At 44.0% G+C, this 17259-nt stretch overlaps 6 protein-coding genes across 6 annotated transcripts; 3 read left to right on the top strand and 3 right to left on the bottom strand.

Moving 5' to 3' along the window:
• Positions 1-3057: 3057 nt before the first annotated feature.
• Positions 3058-3383, top strand: L199_003863 (uncharacterized protein; the record flags this gene model as incomplete). Its single annotated transcript, XM_064889591.1, has 2 exons — positions 3058-3086; positions 3155-3383. The coding sequence occupies 2 exons, from the start codon at positions 3058-3060 to the stop codon at positions 3381-3383; spliced, it is 258 nt and encodes an 85-aa protein (XP_064745663.1).
• Positions 3384-3972: 589 nt separating this feature from the next.
• L199_003862 (uncharacterized protein) lies at positions 3973-5114 on the bottom strand (the record flags this gene model as incomplete). The annotated part of the gene is made up of 9 exons (XM_064889590.1): positions 3973-4012; positions 4084-4197; positions 4259-4388; positions 4472-4552; positions 4648-4727; positions 4778-4832; positions 4897-4907; positions 4977-5030; positions 5110-5114. The coding sequence occupies 9 exons, from the start codon at positions 5112-5114 to the stop codon at positions 3973-3975; spliced, it is 570 nt and encodes a 189-aa protein (XP_064745662.1).
• A 1343-nt stretch (positions 5115-6457) lies between these two features.
• L199_003861 (uncharacterized protein) lies at positions 6458-7838 on the top strand (the record flags this gene model as incomplete). The annotated part of the gene is made up of 5 exons (XM_064889589.1): positions 6458-6550; positions 6759-6777; positions 6850-6895; positions 7170-7323; positions 7428-7838. 5 exons carry the CDS (start codon positions 6458-6460, stop codon positions 7836-7838), a joined length of 723 nt encoding a protein of 240 aa, XP_064745661.1.
• Positions 7839-8370: 532 nt separating this feature from the next.
• Positions 8371-9953, bottom strand: L199_003860 (uncharacterized protein; the record flags this gene model as incomplete). Its single annotated transcript, XM_064889588.1, has 5 exons — positions 8371-8828; positions 8949-9083; positions 9171-9226; positions 9395-9569; positions 9752-9953. 5 exons carry the CDS (start codon positions 9951-9953, stop codon positions 8371-8373), a joined length of 1026 nt encoding a protein of 341 aa, XP_064745660.1.
• A 411-nt stretch (positions 9954-10364) lies between these two features.
• Positions 10365-11950, bottom strand: L199_003859 (uncharacterized protein; the record flags this gene model as incomplete). The annotated part of the gene is made up of 5 exons (XM_064889587.1): positions 10365-10400; positions 10466-10705; positions 10779-10925; positions 10989-11740; positions 11809-11950. 5 exons carry the CDS (start codon positions 11948-11950, stop codon positions 10365-10367), a joined length of 1317 nt encoding a protein of 438 aa, XP_064745659.1.
• Positions 11951-13532: 1582 nt separating this feature from the next.
• L199_003858 (uncharacterized protein) lies at positions 13533-16483 on the top strand (the record flags this gene model as incomplete). Its single annotated transcript, XM_064889586.1, has 8 exons — positions 13533-13747; positions 13816-13905; positions 13969-14044; positions 14112-15295; positions 15362-15658; positions 15717-15805; positions 15869-16083; positions 16172-16483. 8 exons carry the CDS (start codon positions 13533-13535, stop codon positions 16481-16483), a joined length of 2478 nt encoding a protein of 825 aa, XP_064745658.1.
• Between the last annotated feature and the right edge of the window lie 776 nt (positions 16484-17259).

Genomic DNA, 17259 nt, shown 5'->3' with positions numbered 1-17259 from the left:
GAAGCTCAAGTCACCCGTAGATCCCTTTCTTGCTAGGTTACTCCACCACTATTGCTCTTCCGTGCGTTCTTTTACTTTGCTCTTCCTGATGCAATCTACTTTGATACCATCAACGAGTGGTATCTCGATGAGTTGGACGCCGAGACTTGATGCAGAGGAAGGAGGTAGTAGAACGAAATTTGCGCAAGCAAAAATGGGAATTGCGGTTCAAACGGTTTCCTGTTACCGAATGACGTTGGATATTGTGAAATACCGAAGTTCCGAATAGATTATTGAAATCCTTCTTAGCTGTTCCAGTCAAATCAAGCTATGAGATTCGGTTGGATAAGGACTAGGATATAGCGAGTTCTAGACTTGACTTTGCGATTTACAGTAGCACCGATTATCAGTCGTAGATAATCTTATATAGTTGGGCTGATGGGTATTAGGATATGGAGTTGAAACCTGATCCAGGATGTACTACTATATTGATTTCACTCTCCCTAAAAGGTGAGTTTCGGAATCCTAGATTTAAGGGTTGGGTCGGAGTTGGTGAAGCTGCGAGTGAGGGTGGATGGGAACGACGCGAAGGAAGGAAATAGTTGAGGGTGATGTTATTACACACTGTTGATCCTGGAAGCTGGTTGATGGCTTCTACAGCTGCGTACGTGCGTTACCACTGCTTGCTCCTCTTCTGTGAATATGTATGCTTGAGCAAGTGAAAATTGATATCGAGGTTAAAGAGATGTACATATGTGTTGTAACGTAATTTGAGTGAACCCCAGATTAGATCAAGGATCGATTCAAGGATTTAAGGATGATGGTATGATGAGAATGAGGGTCTTGATTGTCGAAAATATTTATCGCGTGTCGGACGGGGAGTAGTGGGGATATGCCATAAGACGCGTAAGGGATGATCAATAGGGATGACTACTATCAGGTGTTAGTTACCCTCTAACCAACACGTTTTATATCCCGATTATACCACTATGCTTGAAGAGTAAACAAAGCGAACCGAGCATGTAAAAGTAATGTAGATCACAAAGAAGAAACGTAAACAACATCAGTCTATCATCGTCATGTTGAGCAAACCCCTACTCCCCACTCACGTATGTATACGATGTACGTCTTGTCTGATGTTTGGTCTTGGGGAGGATCAGATCAGATCGGACTATGACGATATGAGACTGTCACGAGTTACGGACACTGGCAGCGCCATGACATTAGTGGATGTGCCTCGTGGGAGAGCCGGGAACTTTGAAGGGTAATTCGGTTGGTGAGAGGGATACATACCTCCAATGGATGGGATAGCTCAATATGTTGATATTATTCTGATGACAAGATCCCGTTTGGCTTTCTATAGTCCGCGATATGAAACATCAGTCATTGGTGCATACGTACATCAAACAGAGTTGGGGAAGGGAGAAGAGAGTCGATAAGAGTCGTGCACAAACAACGAAGAGATAAGGATGCCAAAGAAGAAGATAAACAAGCATACGATCTCAGATACCCATACTCACGCTCCATTTTTTGTGATCTGAGCCGAACAATATTGAGAGTCAACCACAGGGTTATTGTAGGGCCCTCAATTGTATGACGGTTGACGATCAATTGACTAATGATAATGAGAAATAAGGTTCGTTGAATGAGAAGATGAAAGAATCAGGAGATCAAAGATCAGCATATCAAGTGATCCTATTATTATTCCTTTCATGCTCGACGATAAAATAGATCACAGCTTCTGTTTTCGATCGAAAGTGGTTGTTACCGGAACTTTACTGCCGTCAACAAATGTAGACTAACAATAGATTGAAGGAATACCATTGACCATTACCGCCAACTAAACAAACCCAACCATCCCTTTCCCCCAGCAATCAAAAGGTGGAGCCGTGCCGTCGAAAAAGGCCCAGAGGAGAAAAGGGGGTTGTAAGAAGGAAGAGAAGCACAGACTTGGTAACCTCAAACGCGGCCTGCTTGTCTGTGCGATGTTCATCAGTACCTCAAACACTCAAACACCCAAACAACGAGTGTGTTTATCTACACACGAGTCGGAATGATAGGCGATGAGGGAATCGTTGTTTCATATTGCACCTACATGTACACATACACAGAGAATATCGAGGCTGTGTGAGTGAATCGCACCAGGTCCTCTCATTCAGCTCGGTGAGAGTCGAACCAAACTTAGCCACTTGCTTCACTAAGTACCGTACAAGTATGCAATGTAGACGTCCATGAAGAGTACGCTGAAATCCTCATACGCTCACTCATATCCACACACTCATATCAACACACGCTAATCAATTACCTGTAACCCCTCACATCAGATCCGAAGACCAGTAAACATGAGAAAACGGCTGGCAGCAACTTTCAGATGACCTCGACAGCAGTCGAGATGAGAAATAGGTTGACGTGGCAGTAACGAGAGTATACGAGGTGTACTACCAGGCTATTCGAATAAGTGATGATATTTCTGACTTGATGGGACATATTTCCTCCGATTGCTCACCATGCACTTCATCTGACATAAGTTTAAGGCCGTTTCACCGTCATCGTCATAGCACTGACCCATCCGATCATTGTGGTAACCTGTACTGCCCCCCGAATCAAATTGACACGTTCGGTAAAAGGGTGAACAAAGTTTCTGACTTTAACCCTTCCTTTGACATACGATGATGGATTCTCACCTTGTCCTTTGGATGTCTAAGCTAAGAGTTTAAAACGTGCAGATCATTCTAACAACACATACGAATATAAGAAATAAGAGATGAAGAGACGCAATACTTTACCATCAAATCGTGGCATGCTAGCTCTTACTTACACTGGTCCAGGGCGATGATGAAAATGATACGGCTGTTTACAGCGTTGATGGTGATGGCTTCGGAGAGGGGGTTCTGGGGATATGAATTACATGTGTTTCATCATCCGTTAAAGAAGTTTTGCCACCCAAGAACGTCAAATTCAAGTTAATTTATATATGTATGCTGATGATGAGTATAAATCGCTTTCGCTTGAATATTATATCATGTACAGCTCCATTCGAACGAGTAGCGATACTATTTCATATAGAAACGTAGAAATATGGGTTGTTTCTCTTCTAGACATATTGAGTGAGTACCTCCAACTCCACTGACGATCATGTTCATGATCTTCCTGACTTTCCTTTTATACTGGATAGTCCACGAATGATTTCTGAACCTGTACCTATTCCATCTCAATCTCACCAACCATATCCTTCAACATACCATCGCCAACGGCATCATGCCTACCCACCTTCCCCTGCTAGATACGACCACGATACACCACCTCAACTTCGTCCTTATCAATTCCCGACCCAATCGTTCGAACCTAGAGGTCTGCCTCCAGGTCATCCTTTCGCTAATCCCTATTCCAAATATATGCCGTGAGTTACCGCGAATATGTCTACACAGTATATTATACTGTATTATGGAAATGACCACTGACCCATGATGGATAGGTCGAATACCGTATACCATTGACAGAACCCAATGTGATATCCTACACACATGCATAACGAAGAAGAAGACATATTGTACAGTGTACCTGAGTTTGTAAGAATATATGTGTATTGTAAAAAAATATACCCATCAAGAAATCTTGAATCAGGTTAGATACATGATGGAATTCTCGTACGCTGGTCGTACAATAAGGATGTTTATAATGTAATTGATCTTCCTCTTATGTACATCATACATGCATGATCCACACACAGTGCACGAACCCTTGCTGAATCTGATCGTATTATAGAGTAAACAATGTCGCTGGAACGTCGTGCTTTTCTCTGCTTCTCAGTATCGTATTTTTACATTCTAGATATTAGTAGAATATCGCAATGCAAATGAATTATGTCACCTTGCAAACATTATGCGGGTTGGAAGGAGGACATGTACATTTTAGGATAGGTTATACAATAACATGCTATTGACAAGTTACGGATATAACACATCCCTCACATCATCCTATTCTCGATCCACTTTATTCGGCGACAGGGAGTTCTTCAGCCTTGGGACAGTCCCTACAAGAACGAACAGAATATCAGTACCAATTCAGATATCAATTAGTTAGAGTCAAGTGAGATGAACTCACTTGGCGATGTGACCGGTCTCTTGACACTTGTAACATTTCTTAGAAGCGAGGATGGCAGCCTCGTCTCTTGGAGCGAGACAATCTCTGGCCAAGTGGTTCTCACCGTTACATCGGCTATACCCCAATATCCCAACATTAGCATTGGGACCGAGTTAAGCGGTTTCTCTGTACTTACTAGCACTTGACAGGAGTACCATCAGCGTTTTGAGGAGGGGGTCTGGGTCTACCACCGAAACCACCGTTAAAACCACCTCGTCCTCTAAATCCACCGAATTGAGGAGTTCTGCAGTCTCTGGCGATGTGGCCTAAGAAAATTCAAACAATAGTTATTACCCCAGTCAAAAAGATGGTATAAGGTATCCTAGCAAGTATGTGATACCACACTCACCACCTCGTCCACATTTGAAACATTTTTGACCTGGTCCACCAAAGTTGCCTCTCAAGGAAGGACAGTCGGATTTGACGTGACCTACAAGTCCAGCAGACAATCAGCAACGGGAGATGGAAGGAAATACGGAGATCATGCGAGGACGCAATACCACTGAAGACATTTCAACAACTCACCAACACCACCACAGGCGTAACATTGTTTACCATCGGTAGATCTAGGTTGAGGACAGGCGGTTGATTCGTGGCCTGGTTCTCTGTGAGTGACTGTCAGCCATAGGTCAGAAAGAGGTACTAAATAACTCACCTGCAGTTGTAGCAGAGTCTACCGGGAGCTTGACAGTTCTCGGCGATGTGACCAACTATCAGGTTCTGATTAGACTAAACCCAAGTCCAATGATTCTTAAGGAGAGATGATATACGCACGGTTTCCACATCTATCAAATTAAATAAAATCAATACAGATAGACATTTGAGATAAGCGCCAGCAACGATTTATAGCTCACTTGAAACAACCTTGTCTTGAACCTGGGATGGTAGCAGCTCCACCTCGTTGACCGCTTCATTCGATCATAAAATCACAAGTCAGTCGCAAAAAGAGGAAGGATGCATGGGAAGTATATTGTATTGTAGACATACAACATGATGACCCTACGAGATAAGATACCGACTATCAGCTAAGATTCCATCCCCATCTCATCTAGGAAATGAGACGGACTCACGTTTTCAACAAAAAATTCTACACTTGTCAAAAAACAACTAAACAAGACCCTCCACGATCTTACTATTCTTACTTCCCTTCTTAACTTTCGTAAAAAAGAGTGTGGTTTTTTGAATATTCAAAAGGGGTTGAAAGAGGAGAGAAGGAAAAGGAGAAAAAGCGAAAAAGTAAGTCAGTATATGGGGGAAATAGAGAAATATCCTTGTGGCGTTTTCTTTCTTTTGTTATCGCATCTTCACTCTTCAACTCAACTCGGCGGATAATTCGAGATAACCGCTCAACGAATTGGTTTTGGTTTGAATTGGTAAAAAAAGCATTCTCGTAGGGTGATAACGGACATACCCTTTCTTCAAGAAGGATGTATATCCACGTCATACCTTACACAGGGACCACAAACCGTGTATACCACGTGTTGGCGGATTCAAATGCACCCTTTGGCATGAGAACGCCCAAAGCAAGCTAAAGGTGGTCTTAGCGTGTATCGAAGGGACATGAGCAAATGTGTGTAGTGTATTTGCGCAGTAAGGGGTAATCATGAAACAACGTCACCCACCATCGCCGACCGCACTAAAACGACTAGATATCCGTCAATGTTATGTTTAATCCAATCCCCGTTTCAGCTTGTTTATGCCTTTTTAGACGAAGAGATGATCAACTTGCTTGGCTCTCACAGTAATTAATCTCTTAGGCATAGATAGGCATAGGCAGTAATGATCGGCAGTCATTGGCCCCCTTTCTCAAAGGCGATGAGATGAGATGTGAGAAAGAGGCTGTGAACAAGTGGGACGTGTGGACGAATCAAGCGGACCAAAGGCGTTGTGGTCGTTGTGGTTGTTGTTCGGTTGTTTTGAAAGTCCATGTTATGTCAATGCGTCATCGTCAACCAACCTCTTAATATTTCTCAGGATAAATCGATTATTGATTTTGATAGAAGACGCTAGGGACTATCTTGTAGAACTGTAGTCTCATGGATCCCTTCATTTCGCCCTGTCTACCAGTCTAGCCTTTGACTTACGAAGCACTCACTTTCGTTGACTTGACAACTAAACTACGAACATAGCTTTTCGAATAAATACCACTCTCCTCCTTTCTTCTTCTTTCATTTTCCCCTCTCTCCCAGATTATCCAAATATATATCCTTTATCCATAACAATTTACACTCTCTCACGTTTGACTTATAATCAAGTACAAGTACAGAAACAATCTACTTTACCTCTTTATCGTTCAACGAAATAATCAATAAACAAATAAGCAAAACTAGCCAAAATGAGATTCACCGCTACTGCCGTTTCTATCGTTGCCCTTCTTGGTGCTGCTGTTGCCCAACAAACCTCGGGTGATATCACTGTTAACACTCCTGTAAGTCGGATTATCCTTTGCTCACCTCACATCATAGCCATTTTCGCTCCCCCAGATCGAGAAGCATCATCGAAATCGTACAGAACGTATAACATGTGGAAGCTGACAGATCATCATATTCATATCTGTCGTATCACATCCTAAACCCATTTTCTTTACTAACTACTACCTATATCGCGATCATTCTAAATGGAATTATACTCCATAGGCATCCCTCGTCCAATGTCGTGAGTATCTGAGTATCTGCAAAATCACGAGTAACCAAATCCTCTCGTACTGACGTTGCCGCACCCTTACAGAACCCGCTGCCATCTCATGGACCGGTGGTACTGCACCTTACATTATGTGAGTAACATTGTCTTCGTCATCGAGTTATCGAGAAAAAGAGAACGAGAGCCTGAGCGGAAGGCGCCGCGCGGGATGACTATTGTATTCTATCACGTGGCAGCTCTCTTCTTCCACTGTGGCAGCTCTCTTGACCTCTATTCGCTTTCTCCTTCCCCTCGCCCCCGTTACGTGCATATAACATCATGATGGTAGCTTGATACTGATTAACGTTGATCTTCTCTTCCTGATCCTCCTCAATCTGGTCCTCGAATCGATAAATTACACACGACAGCTCCGTTATCCCCGGTGGTCAACCATCCGCTGCCGCCCTCGAGACCATCAATGATAACGAGTCAGGAAACTCCTTGACATGGACTGTAGACATCGCTGCGAACACAGAGATCACCATCAAGCTTACGGACAGTACAGGAGCGATCCAGTATTCGGTATGTTCTCCTCCGATACATTTCTACCACTGCTGTTCTCGGAAAATGCCTGAAATTAAGTTTCGTTTTCACTGACTTTTCGTCTGTGATTTTCCTTTTTGCAGTCCCCCGTCACTATCCAATCCGGTTCCGACTCATGTTTGAACGGCTCTTCCGCCTCTGGCTCTTCCTCAGCTACAGCCTCTGGAGCTAGCGCAGCTTCTTCCGGTGCTGCCTCTAGTGTTTCTTCCGCTTCAGGTGCTTCCGGAGCTTCCACTTCAGCTGCCTCTGGTGCTTCCAAAACCACTGCCACCGCTACCGCTGCTACTTCAACTGTTACCGGTTCCGCCTCTGCATCAGCTGCCTCAGGCTCAGCCACCTCCAGAGCCTCTACTCCCGCTTCTTCTGGTTCAGCCTCAGGATCTTCAGCCTCTGCCTCATCTACCGGTGCCAACTCCGGTGCCCTGCCAAATGGTATGGTCGCTGTTCCTGCTGTCGTCTTCGCTGCTTTGGGTGCTATTGTCGCTCTCTTCTAAATGGACTGAAATGTATCCTACAAATTTCAGTTTTACCTCACGTAGATTCCTTATAAAATAGAGTAGAGCCAAGTACCTAGTTTTTCTTTTTCCTTGACGACTAACGAACCAGACTATCACTACAACCCTGCATTGGATCTTCCCTTATTCCTAACATATATGGACTATTATTTAGACTGTTATCTTTATACCTGCATATGCATTTTCGTACTATCCAAGTATTGTGAGCTGGTGTTTGAAGTTTACAGTGTTTATCTGCGATCTTGGACTGTAGGTTTCAAGACTTGTAAACACTGATCTTGCCAATATCAGAATCTGTTCTACACCCTAAGCCAAGCAGGTATTATGGAATACACCTATCGCATGAAAATACCAAATCGCTCATTCGGCAGATGGAGCACTACATTGAATCTCCTTCGGATATATAAAATCATACATGCGCTGCAAGTCATTTAGCCTACATACCATATACCTATCGATCTACCTATCTGTACTATCATGATAGCCTCTGACGATATCCTCCACTGCGTAATTACACACCATACTCCTCCCTCAGAGCTTTCTTCCTCACTTCCAACAGAACCCCCTCCATCTCCTGCGGGGTTGGTACAACAGGGAATTGCAATGCCTTTGGATCTAAGACGTTTAAGAACGACAATGCAGCCGATTGAGCGGATTTCATAGCTTCGTCTATTGACTGTGCGGGCAGCACATTGGATGGTAGTTCGCCATTGGTGGTGGTATTGGTAGTTTTGGACTTCTTCGATTGTTCTCCATCGACTTCGGCTTCGCCATCCACTTCAATCGCATCACCATGTTCACCAGAAGGTTTCTCCGAGTCGGTAGGGATCTTTCTCTTACTTGACGATGGACCATTCTGATTCTGAGTGATCGTGGTAGAAGGAGAAGACGAGACTGGATAAGCGGGTAGGTCGATTGAGGAGTCAACATCTAATAGTTTGGCTGAAGCCAATGCCGCTGCTTCCCATTCTGCGATATGAATTAAAAGAAGAAAACAGCCATCAGCTTATATTCTCTGTTGTTTTCCCGGTGTTGCATGAGATCAGGACTGCTCCCTATGATAGGAAGTTTTAGAGGAATCTCACTCACCCTGCCTGGCTAGTTCGTCCTCTTCCTCTACCAACTTTGGATCCATCTCATCCTCGTCACCATAATAAGCCGGACCCTGATGTCTGAACATCTGAAACGAGGCATTTCGCGCTGACTCTTCGGTAGCTTGGGTGGCTGCCAAGTAGAATCAGGTCAAGTCAGCATCACCTTCCATGATAGGTGAAAGATGGATTATAATCATAGTTTGGAACAGATGCTCACCTCCCCTTTCAAATAATTCTTTCACACCTGGTAACTCCTTTGCTCTTCCGAAATATCTATATGTTCAAAAAGCATGATTAGTATGTATATTCTAACTTTACTGCGCTCTGAAAGAGGAACCGATGGCCGACACCACCATCATTCTTCGATCAGTTTCTTCCAACGGTATTCCTTCTTCTTGATCCCTCTCCCATTCAGTAGCAGAATGAAAAGCTACAACTCACTTATATCCCCTCGTACCAGGTACTTCCCTCCCTTGATCATCCGTCATAGCGACATTTCCCCTCTTGTAGTTCGCTCCTCCAAGATTAACAATTTGATTCTCCCAATGTCTCTTCTCCCTGAACAAAGCGTTGATCTCGTCGTTCAGATCTCGGATCTCGTAGTCCGTCAAAGAAACTAAATAAATCGGTGGGGTGAAATGGTCAGTATACCTAATCAGTCATCCATGAAAGATACAGCAGACGATATATATCCTGGTTGACCAATCTACCACACCATATAATACAGTAGTTCGATTGTCATCATGTATATACATCGTTCCTCTTCTTTGACGACAGATAGGACAGCCCAGCACTCACCATCTTGAATCTTCCCCACTTTCCTATTGATATCCCTCATAATATCACCTCTCCACCTCTCACATTCCCTCAAACTACTAACGCTACTCGCCATCCTAGGTCTCCTATCTCCCTTTATACGATTACCCATCCCCATCTCGATAGCCTGCTGCTCCCGGAATCGATATAACATCGATTGAGCTTTTTCTTGATTTCGTGCCATTTTTGAAGATGTAACCGCTTGAGCTCTTGCTCAATTAGTCTAGCTGAAGGGAGATTGCGGGATTTATTGGGATATAGCTAAGAGATGATAGATGATAGAGGATAAACATGAGATGGATGTTAGTTCAGTTATTCGATAGGTGATGAAATGGTCGGATTCCACTGATTACGTAATATCTCAAGCTCACTGCTGTTACAATTGAAGTCGTCTCTCTTCTAATGAAGCATGCAATATAGACTCTATTCACGGTCCACACCTACAATCTCATGACTACAAGGCTTAACCCGCCCGACATAAGATACGATGCAGAATGCATTTAATATGATATTTGAAAATATGTATAGACAATGTTTATTCGTTTTGTTCCATCTTATTCACCTCATCTCGTCTCCATTCATATGCACTTTTCGTCTATTCCTCTTCATCTGAATCTTGCTCTTCGAGGAACTAAAGGGACACAAAGATATTAGCTCTGCAATTTGACCATATCTGAGAATGGTAGATCAACCCACCTTGACCAAAGCCTCGGTAGCTTTTAGGAAATGTTGTTTACCATTAGGTTTCGCTCCTTTCTGGTGCCAGTAGATAATAGCTTGGTCCGAAACTACATCGGCGTTGTAGAAGATCTTGAGGATCTGCACGAAAGACTTGATAATTCTTGTATCGGTGTGACAGTAAATTTGAACCGAGTTGATCAAGTTGACTTGAGCCTTAGCTGTGTTGCAGAATGGTTCCAGGATTGGAGCGTATTTCTACAAAGAAGTACATCGCATCAAAATTAGCTATGATGCCGCAGGGTGGAAGACTCAGCTGACAAATACTCACTGTCACATGTTGTACGACGAAGGCATCGATCTGATCGGCTCTAGCTGTCATATCGACAGTCCTCATTAGACCTTGCCAAATCCAATCGACCAAATCAGCTTCGGGAACTGGTTTCTCAGCTTGCTGAGATTTGAGGGTCTCGATGATCTGCGGGTGTCGGACAAAGGATCAGCTTTGGCCTCTTGCAAACTATAAAACAACCGGACTAACCTGTTCGTTGGACTCCTCGTCATTGATCATTCTCTCTACCGATTGGATGGTCTCTTCCTTGACTTCACCCAACGCCAACTTGTTATACCAATCTACGATAGGTTGAAGACCCTCTTTCTTGAAATGTTGATCCAAGTGGGTTTTATCTCTAGTTTGAAGTGGGAAGAGGTTCAAAATATCTTTCAAACCTGATCTTCTAACTGCTGAAGAGAATTGGTCGATCGACGATTTGGATAAATAGAATTTAGCGAACGAAGTGAAAAAGTTTAATCCGATATTATCTTTCACTACGTGTTCTTTAGTCAAGGAAACCAAGAATTTTGAAGAGATTTGAAGATCAATAACCAACAGAGCAATAGCTTCTGCTAATTTCTTTCGATGTTCTTCATCCCATTTTGGCAAATAACCCAATAAATCGGGTAAGAAGTTCTCTTCCAATGGTTTTTGTAGGTATTTGTATCGTTGAATAACCTTCTTCAACACTTCGATCATCCCTTTCACACCGACATTTTTACCCCATGTACCGTCATCTTCTGATTCGTCTTTGAGGATATAGATAGGTGATCTCTTATCATCCAAATAACTTCCGCCAGGTTGTAATAATCCCCCTACAAACAGGATCTCAAACAATTGTTCATAGTATTTCAAGAACTCAAGAGTGGATCCGGCCTGAACGAGCTTGGAGACTAATGAGTCGGTCGTATAAGGAGTGGAAATAAGGGCGAGGTGTAAGAGAAGAGCGTCACGGAAGCCTATGGCAAATACCACAGGTTCAGCTACTGACCAAACCACTATTGATATGATACGGTGTCGAACTCACCCTCGGGTTCGAACTTTGCTGTGGCTTTGGCTTGACCTTTTCTCTGCTTGATCCTCACCCCGGTCAAAGAGGGTTTCTTATCTTGTTGGCCGGCTGAAGAGGCATTACCCGATGGGGTGGTTGAAGTTGGCGTGTGAGACATACAATGAGAGTTGTTACTATCTAGACGAAGGAAAGTGGGTTGATTTCCTTGTTTATGTATAAGATGATGGTGGATTGCAAGTCGATTGAACAGACAAGATGTCTCGAGCAAAAGGAATGGGAAGAGACACTTGGGATGATGCAATGGGTCAATGGGTCTGGGGTATATGGTACACGAGCAGAAATGCCACAGTGCGAGGTATGAAGGATGACTTCGGCGTTATTGCTTTCTCCGTTCATCTCGTCCTAAGGGTGAGACTTCCTGAAAGCCTGAGCATGTGGCAAAACGTCATTATGGCTAGTCTAGGCATCCTGATCCTTTCTTTCTCCCCTCGACACATGTCTCACGAGATCATACTGGGTTAAAGAGAGAAACGGAGGAACATGCATACTGGATCTTGAGACAGCAAGAGGCACAAGGAAAACTCAACTTCACTCACCCTGCGGTCTTCGATTCCAGCTTTACTTGTTGCAGGCTGGGAAGCCGGAATTCGAAGCAAATCAAATCATTAAGTTAGGGTTCATGGGAATCTTTCATACAAGAAGAGTTAACTCGTCCATAAAGCTGTGAGGGAAGAACGAGCAGCAGCTGAGAATAGACAACCGAGCTTAGAGACGACGCCAATGCCGGAGGCCGTTGTCCGAGCGAGGTAAATAGGAAAAGTGGGAAAAGTGAGTCATACGCTTCTGTCTGAGGTTACGTCGTATAAGGGAAAGGAGAGGAGAGAGAGGGGAAAAAAGCCAATATGGTTCCATACCACTGTATTTATTCATGGCTCTGCCGTTACCATTTTCCAACGTTGATCATTCCAATCATTCACCTTGTGATAGCATACAAATACTGTTATATCGAAACATCAACCTTACATATACATATAGCAACTAACTCTCCTGTATCAACTATTGATCTTCTTTCATCATATCGATCCAAGACATTCCTCTTCTCGGCCTCACCTCAGATTTTACCTACACAGTCCCTCAGCGACGCATTGATAGTTAATCGGTCCCTCATCGTCATTGTCATAGCCCCCATCAACCTATCGGTTGGACACAAACCAATACCTACTATCTTAGTTTGGTATCTCGATTGATTGATTGATTGATAATCTTGAACGCATTAATGCATTAATCAAATCAATCAAAGGACCCAATCAACAGATACCAAGGAAAAGATTTCATCTTTAGCATAAATCATTCGTATCCTGTATCGACCTCTCGCCTCTCGGAGATACACCGTCCGTCATTCATATACAACTAGGTCCGTCACAATCACCGCTGCTGTCAAGTTCGTGGTGGGGAAAGGAGGAATACCATACATCGACCTTTAAGCATTCTAGATCTGGATTGAGCCATAAAACAATCAACGATCTAATCAAGTGTCTGTCTCTAGCCATCACTAGACTACCATCAATATCATCCCCCCACTCTGTCTAACAACATCTCATCATACTCAAAATTCCAATCCAGGTATAAATAACAAGAAAGGCAATCGAATAATTCAATCGATCATCCCCAGTTGTCCTTCGCTTACACCGTCTCACATATCATACTGTCTTCTTGCTACTCGAAATACCACACTCAACATGGCAATCCTCAATACAACCCCCAATGGCTCATCGACAGGTATAATGACACCCGAAGGCCTGGTCAAACCATATCCCTTCTTCGCTCAGCCTCTTCAAACTCCAAGTACCATCGCCGCAGATGATGATCTGGTCAAACAGCTCAGAGAAGCGGTCGTTGGACCAACAGGGCAGGATATCCCCAAACCACAAGTACTAGGAAGGAATGATGATGGGTGAGCTTGATTCTCCTTTGATTACCGAGATAGCGGCTGATAACGAGATATGTCAACGAATGAAACAGCTTCATCGCTTCTTCGACCATTTTCAACGGAGCTGTCAAGACTCCTGCATTAGCCTTGGTAAAACCCATTACTGCTCAAGATGTTAGCAGGTATGTATGAATCCTCCGGACTCTGAGCCTGAAGTAGCACAAAGCTGACGAGCGAGAATTCAGAACTATTGTTTTCTGTCGAGAACATGATCTAGAACTCAGTGTGAAAGGTGGTGGAAACGGTGTACACGGTTGGAGTGTGAGTGATCATTTCCAGAAAGTCAAATGCTCCTAGCTGATATCCTGATATGATAATACGGTTGTAGGTCGCTGGTCACATCATCCTCGATTTGTCACTCATGACCGACGTCACCATCTCCTTACCCAACCCATCGCCTCCAACCCTTCAAGAATCCTTCGAGCGACTTCAAGTCCGACGAGACTCGGGTACATCGACTGCTGGAGAACCTCGACGACCGTCTCTAGCGTCAGCTCACGCTGGATCTTCCGATGCCGGTACGAAGCGATCCGCCTCTGACGATTTCACCACGGACGGTACAGATGACGATGGAGCAAGGAGGAAGGGCAAAGTCGATGGAGATAGGTCAGGTCCATATAGTCCCTTGGATAGAATAGACGAGGTGAACCCTGCTGCTGAAGGTTCGAGAGCTAGTAGTGCAATGGAACAAGATAATAATGGTAGTGGGAGTGGAAGTAACAGTGGCAGTGGGACTAGAAGTGGGAGTGCCAGTAGAAGTGATTCTTACGGTATCACTGGAAATGGAAAAGATTCGACTCCTGCAACTTCTATCTCTGGTACTTCCGAATTCACCAGATCGCCCAAATCGCCTATCGAAGATGGGTATATCCTACCTACTCACAGATTCTCCTTCTCTTCCAGCAACGGTTCAACTACATCTCCCGAAGCTGGTCCTTCCTCCAGACCAGGTCCTAGGATCACCTATGTCAACCCCTCTCAAACGCCCACTTCCTCCTTCCCATTCGTATCTACCTCTTTCGGCGCCAACTCATCCACTTCATCATCTTATTCAACAAGCTTTCATCCATCCTTCGCCTCTGGTCCTTCTACCCAACTTACACTTAACACTCATCCTGATCCTCCACCATATACACTTGTCACCTTTGGTGCGGGAGTAAACTCGAAATCTCTCGATGCGGCTACAGCAGCTTCGCCGTATGGTGCTTTCCATGTACCCACCTCTGCGTTCCCGGTCGGTGCTGGACAGTTCATCTCGGGCGGATTTGGATTCATAGGTAGGAAACATGGGTTGGCGATGGATAACCTAGTGGAGGTAGAGATGGTCTTGGCCGATGGAAGGATAGTCTGGCTAGGTCAGGATGGTAAGAAGGGAGGTGATTGGAAAGATAATGAGGATCCAGAAGAAGTTTGGTGGGCTGTTAGAGGTGCAGGTGCGATCATAGGTGTTGTTACTAGGTTCAGAGCAAAGGCGTATTATCTACCTAGTGTATATGCTGGTAATTTGATTTAGTGAGTGGTATCGTCTGTCTTTTCAGCTTATGATCTGAGGCTAATACAATATTTCTTAATTTGTAGTCTGTTCGACCGAGAAAAGACACCTTCACTCTTACGACACGTCCGAGATTGCATCAAAGGATCACCACGAACGTTATATACCAATATCATCATGACGGCTGGACCACCCGGTGCACCCGCCATCGTCATCTTCCAACTTTGTTTCTCGGGCGCGAGGGCGGAAGGAGAGATGTACGTCCAGGCGATCAGCGCCTGGGAAGGTGGGAGATCACTGTTCCAGGATTTCAGCGAGAGGAAGTTTGAGAGACAACAGTTGGCCGTAGAGGAGATTCTCAAAGGCGGTTCAGGGAGGAAATGGTAAGTTATGGTTTTACACATTTTTGGAAATGGGGTATTGACATTACCGTTAACATAGGTTCATCAAGAGTGATATGCTTAAATCACTATCTGATGAAGTGATAGACGAAACTTGTTCGAGGTTCCACTCAGTCCCTGATGGATGTAGTGAGTAGCTCAGCTTACTCGTGGTGACGCCGAAGAAGATGCTGATATCTATCTGCATTGTAGCTTGGCTCTTCGAATATACCGGCGGAGGAGCTATAGCAGATGTCAAAGACTCATGTTTCCCTTCCTCACATCGAGAATCGGCGTTTACTGTCGCTGCTTTACATCAATGGTCTCATAGTGAACCACCAGTGGAAGATACGAGATGTGTGACTACTGCTGAGGAATGGATAAATGAGGTTATACATCCTAATTCACCTGGCGGACCTTTACCATGTGTAAGTGGGCATTCGGCATACTTGTTTATTTACTCCCTCATATTCGAGTAACGTTAGGATGCTTATTGATTCTTGTTCACTTCGCTAGTTCCTACAATCATCACTTTCTTCATCCGTTTCGGCAGTTTATGGCGAATCATTCCCTCGACTTCGAGCACTCAAGAAGAAACTTGACCCGACCAACTTCTTCTGTCATGCGATGTGGCCTCAGAACGAGTCCGAGGAAGATGGGATCAACGGTCTAGGAGAGGATATTAAAGAAGGTAAAATCGAGGGTATTCAAAGAGAAGACATCGATAGAGATGGATTTATGATTGAAGATGAGTTGAGGAAGAGGAAGAAAGACGATTTGGAAGGGAAAGAGAAGGAGAATGATAAAGGGAAAGGGAAAGCTATCTAATATAATCAAAATTCGACTTTTGTCAGAAGCGGCATCGATGGTATCATTCTGGAATATATGCAAGAATTGTGTAAGTGGAAGATCAGAAGGAAGGAAGAAGTTGAGGGGAATGATACATTCTCATTGTGTACATTCATTCACATACTGTATATAGCATTTGCTGAAACATAGCATTATTCTCAAAGTACAAATGTCTAAATCACAAGTCATGATATAATCTATGTCTACTTCATGATGGGTCGGTACATCAAAGCAATGTTTCGATTGCTCTGATACATATGACATCGTCAACATCGAGATATCAAGAGACGAGAAGAAGTTGGAGAAAGCAATGGATCCTTCTTCTCATCGGCTTCGTTCGATTTTAGGCAACATGATGTCACAACGCACAACTCATGTTCGGGAATTACGCTCACCCTTTTCAGTAGAATTTTGATCAGCTTTTAAAGTGACCATGAGAAGAATGCGTTACCGAGGTTGATGTATTGAATGCTTCTTCTAGATGGCTCAGGTCACATCGAGAGTTTCGCCAGTAGGAGATGACCGATACACCACTGATCAAAAAGCGAAGATGACGCACAAGTCACAACAGGAGAGGAGAAGCAGAAGAAGAGCGAAGCTTGGGATCTTGATAGCCCCAAGGCGGTCCAGTGATGTATGAAAAATGTCGTGATTCTACGAGCCAGTATGAAGAACTGTTAGTACGGTGTGCGGACACAGATCTCCAGTGAATTGGGTTGAACCTTCCTGTGCCTTCGGTAGACAAACACGCTTTT

This window comes from Kwoniella botswanensis, chromosome 1, assembly GCF_036426115.1.
Source record: "Kwoniella botswanensis chromosome 1, complete sequence".
Lineage (NCBI taxonomy): Eukaryota > Fungi > Basidiomycota > Tremellomycetes > Tremellales > Cryptococcaceae > Kwoniella > Kwoniella botswanensis.
Note: the sequence above shows the minus strand (reverse complement) of the source record. Positions and strands in the feature narration are given on the sequence as shown.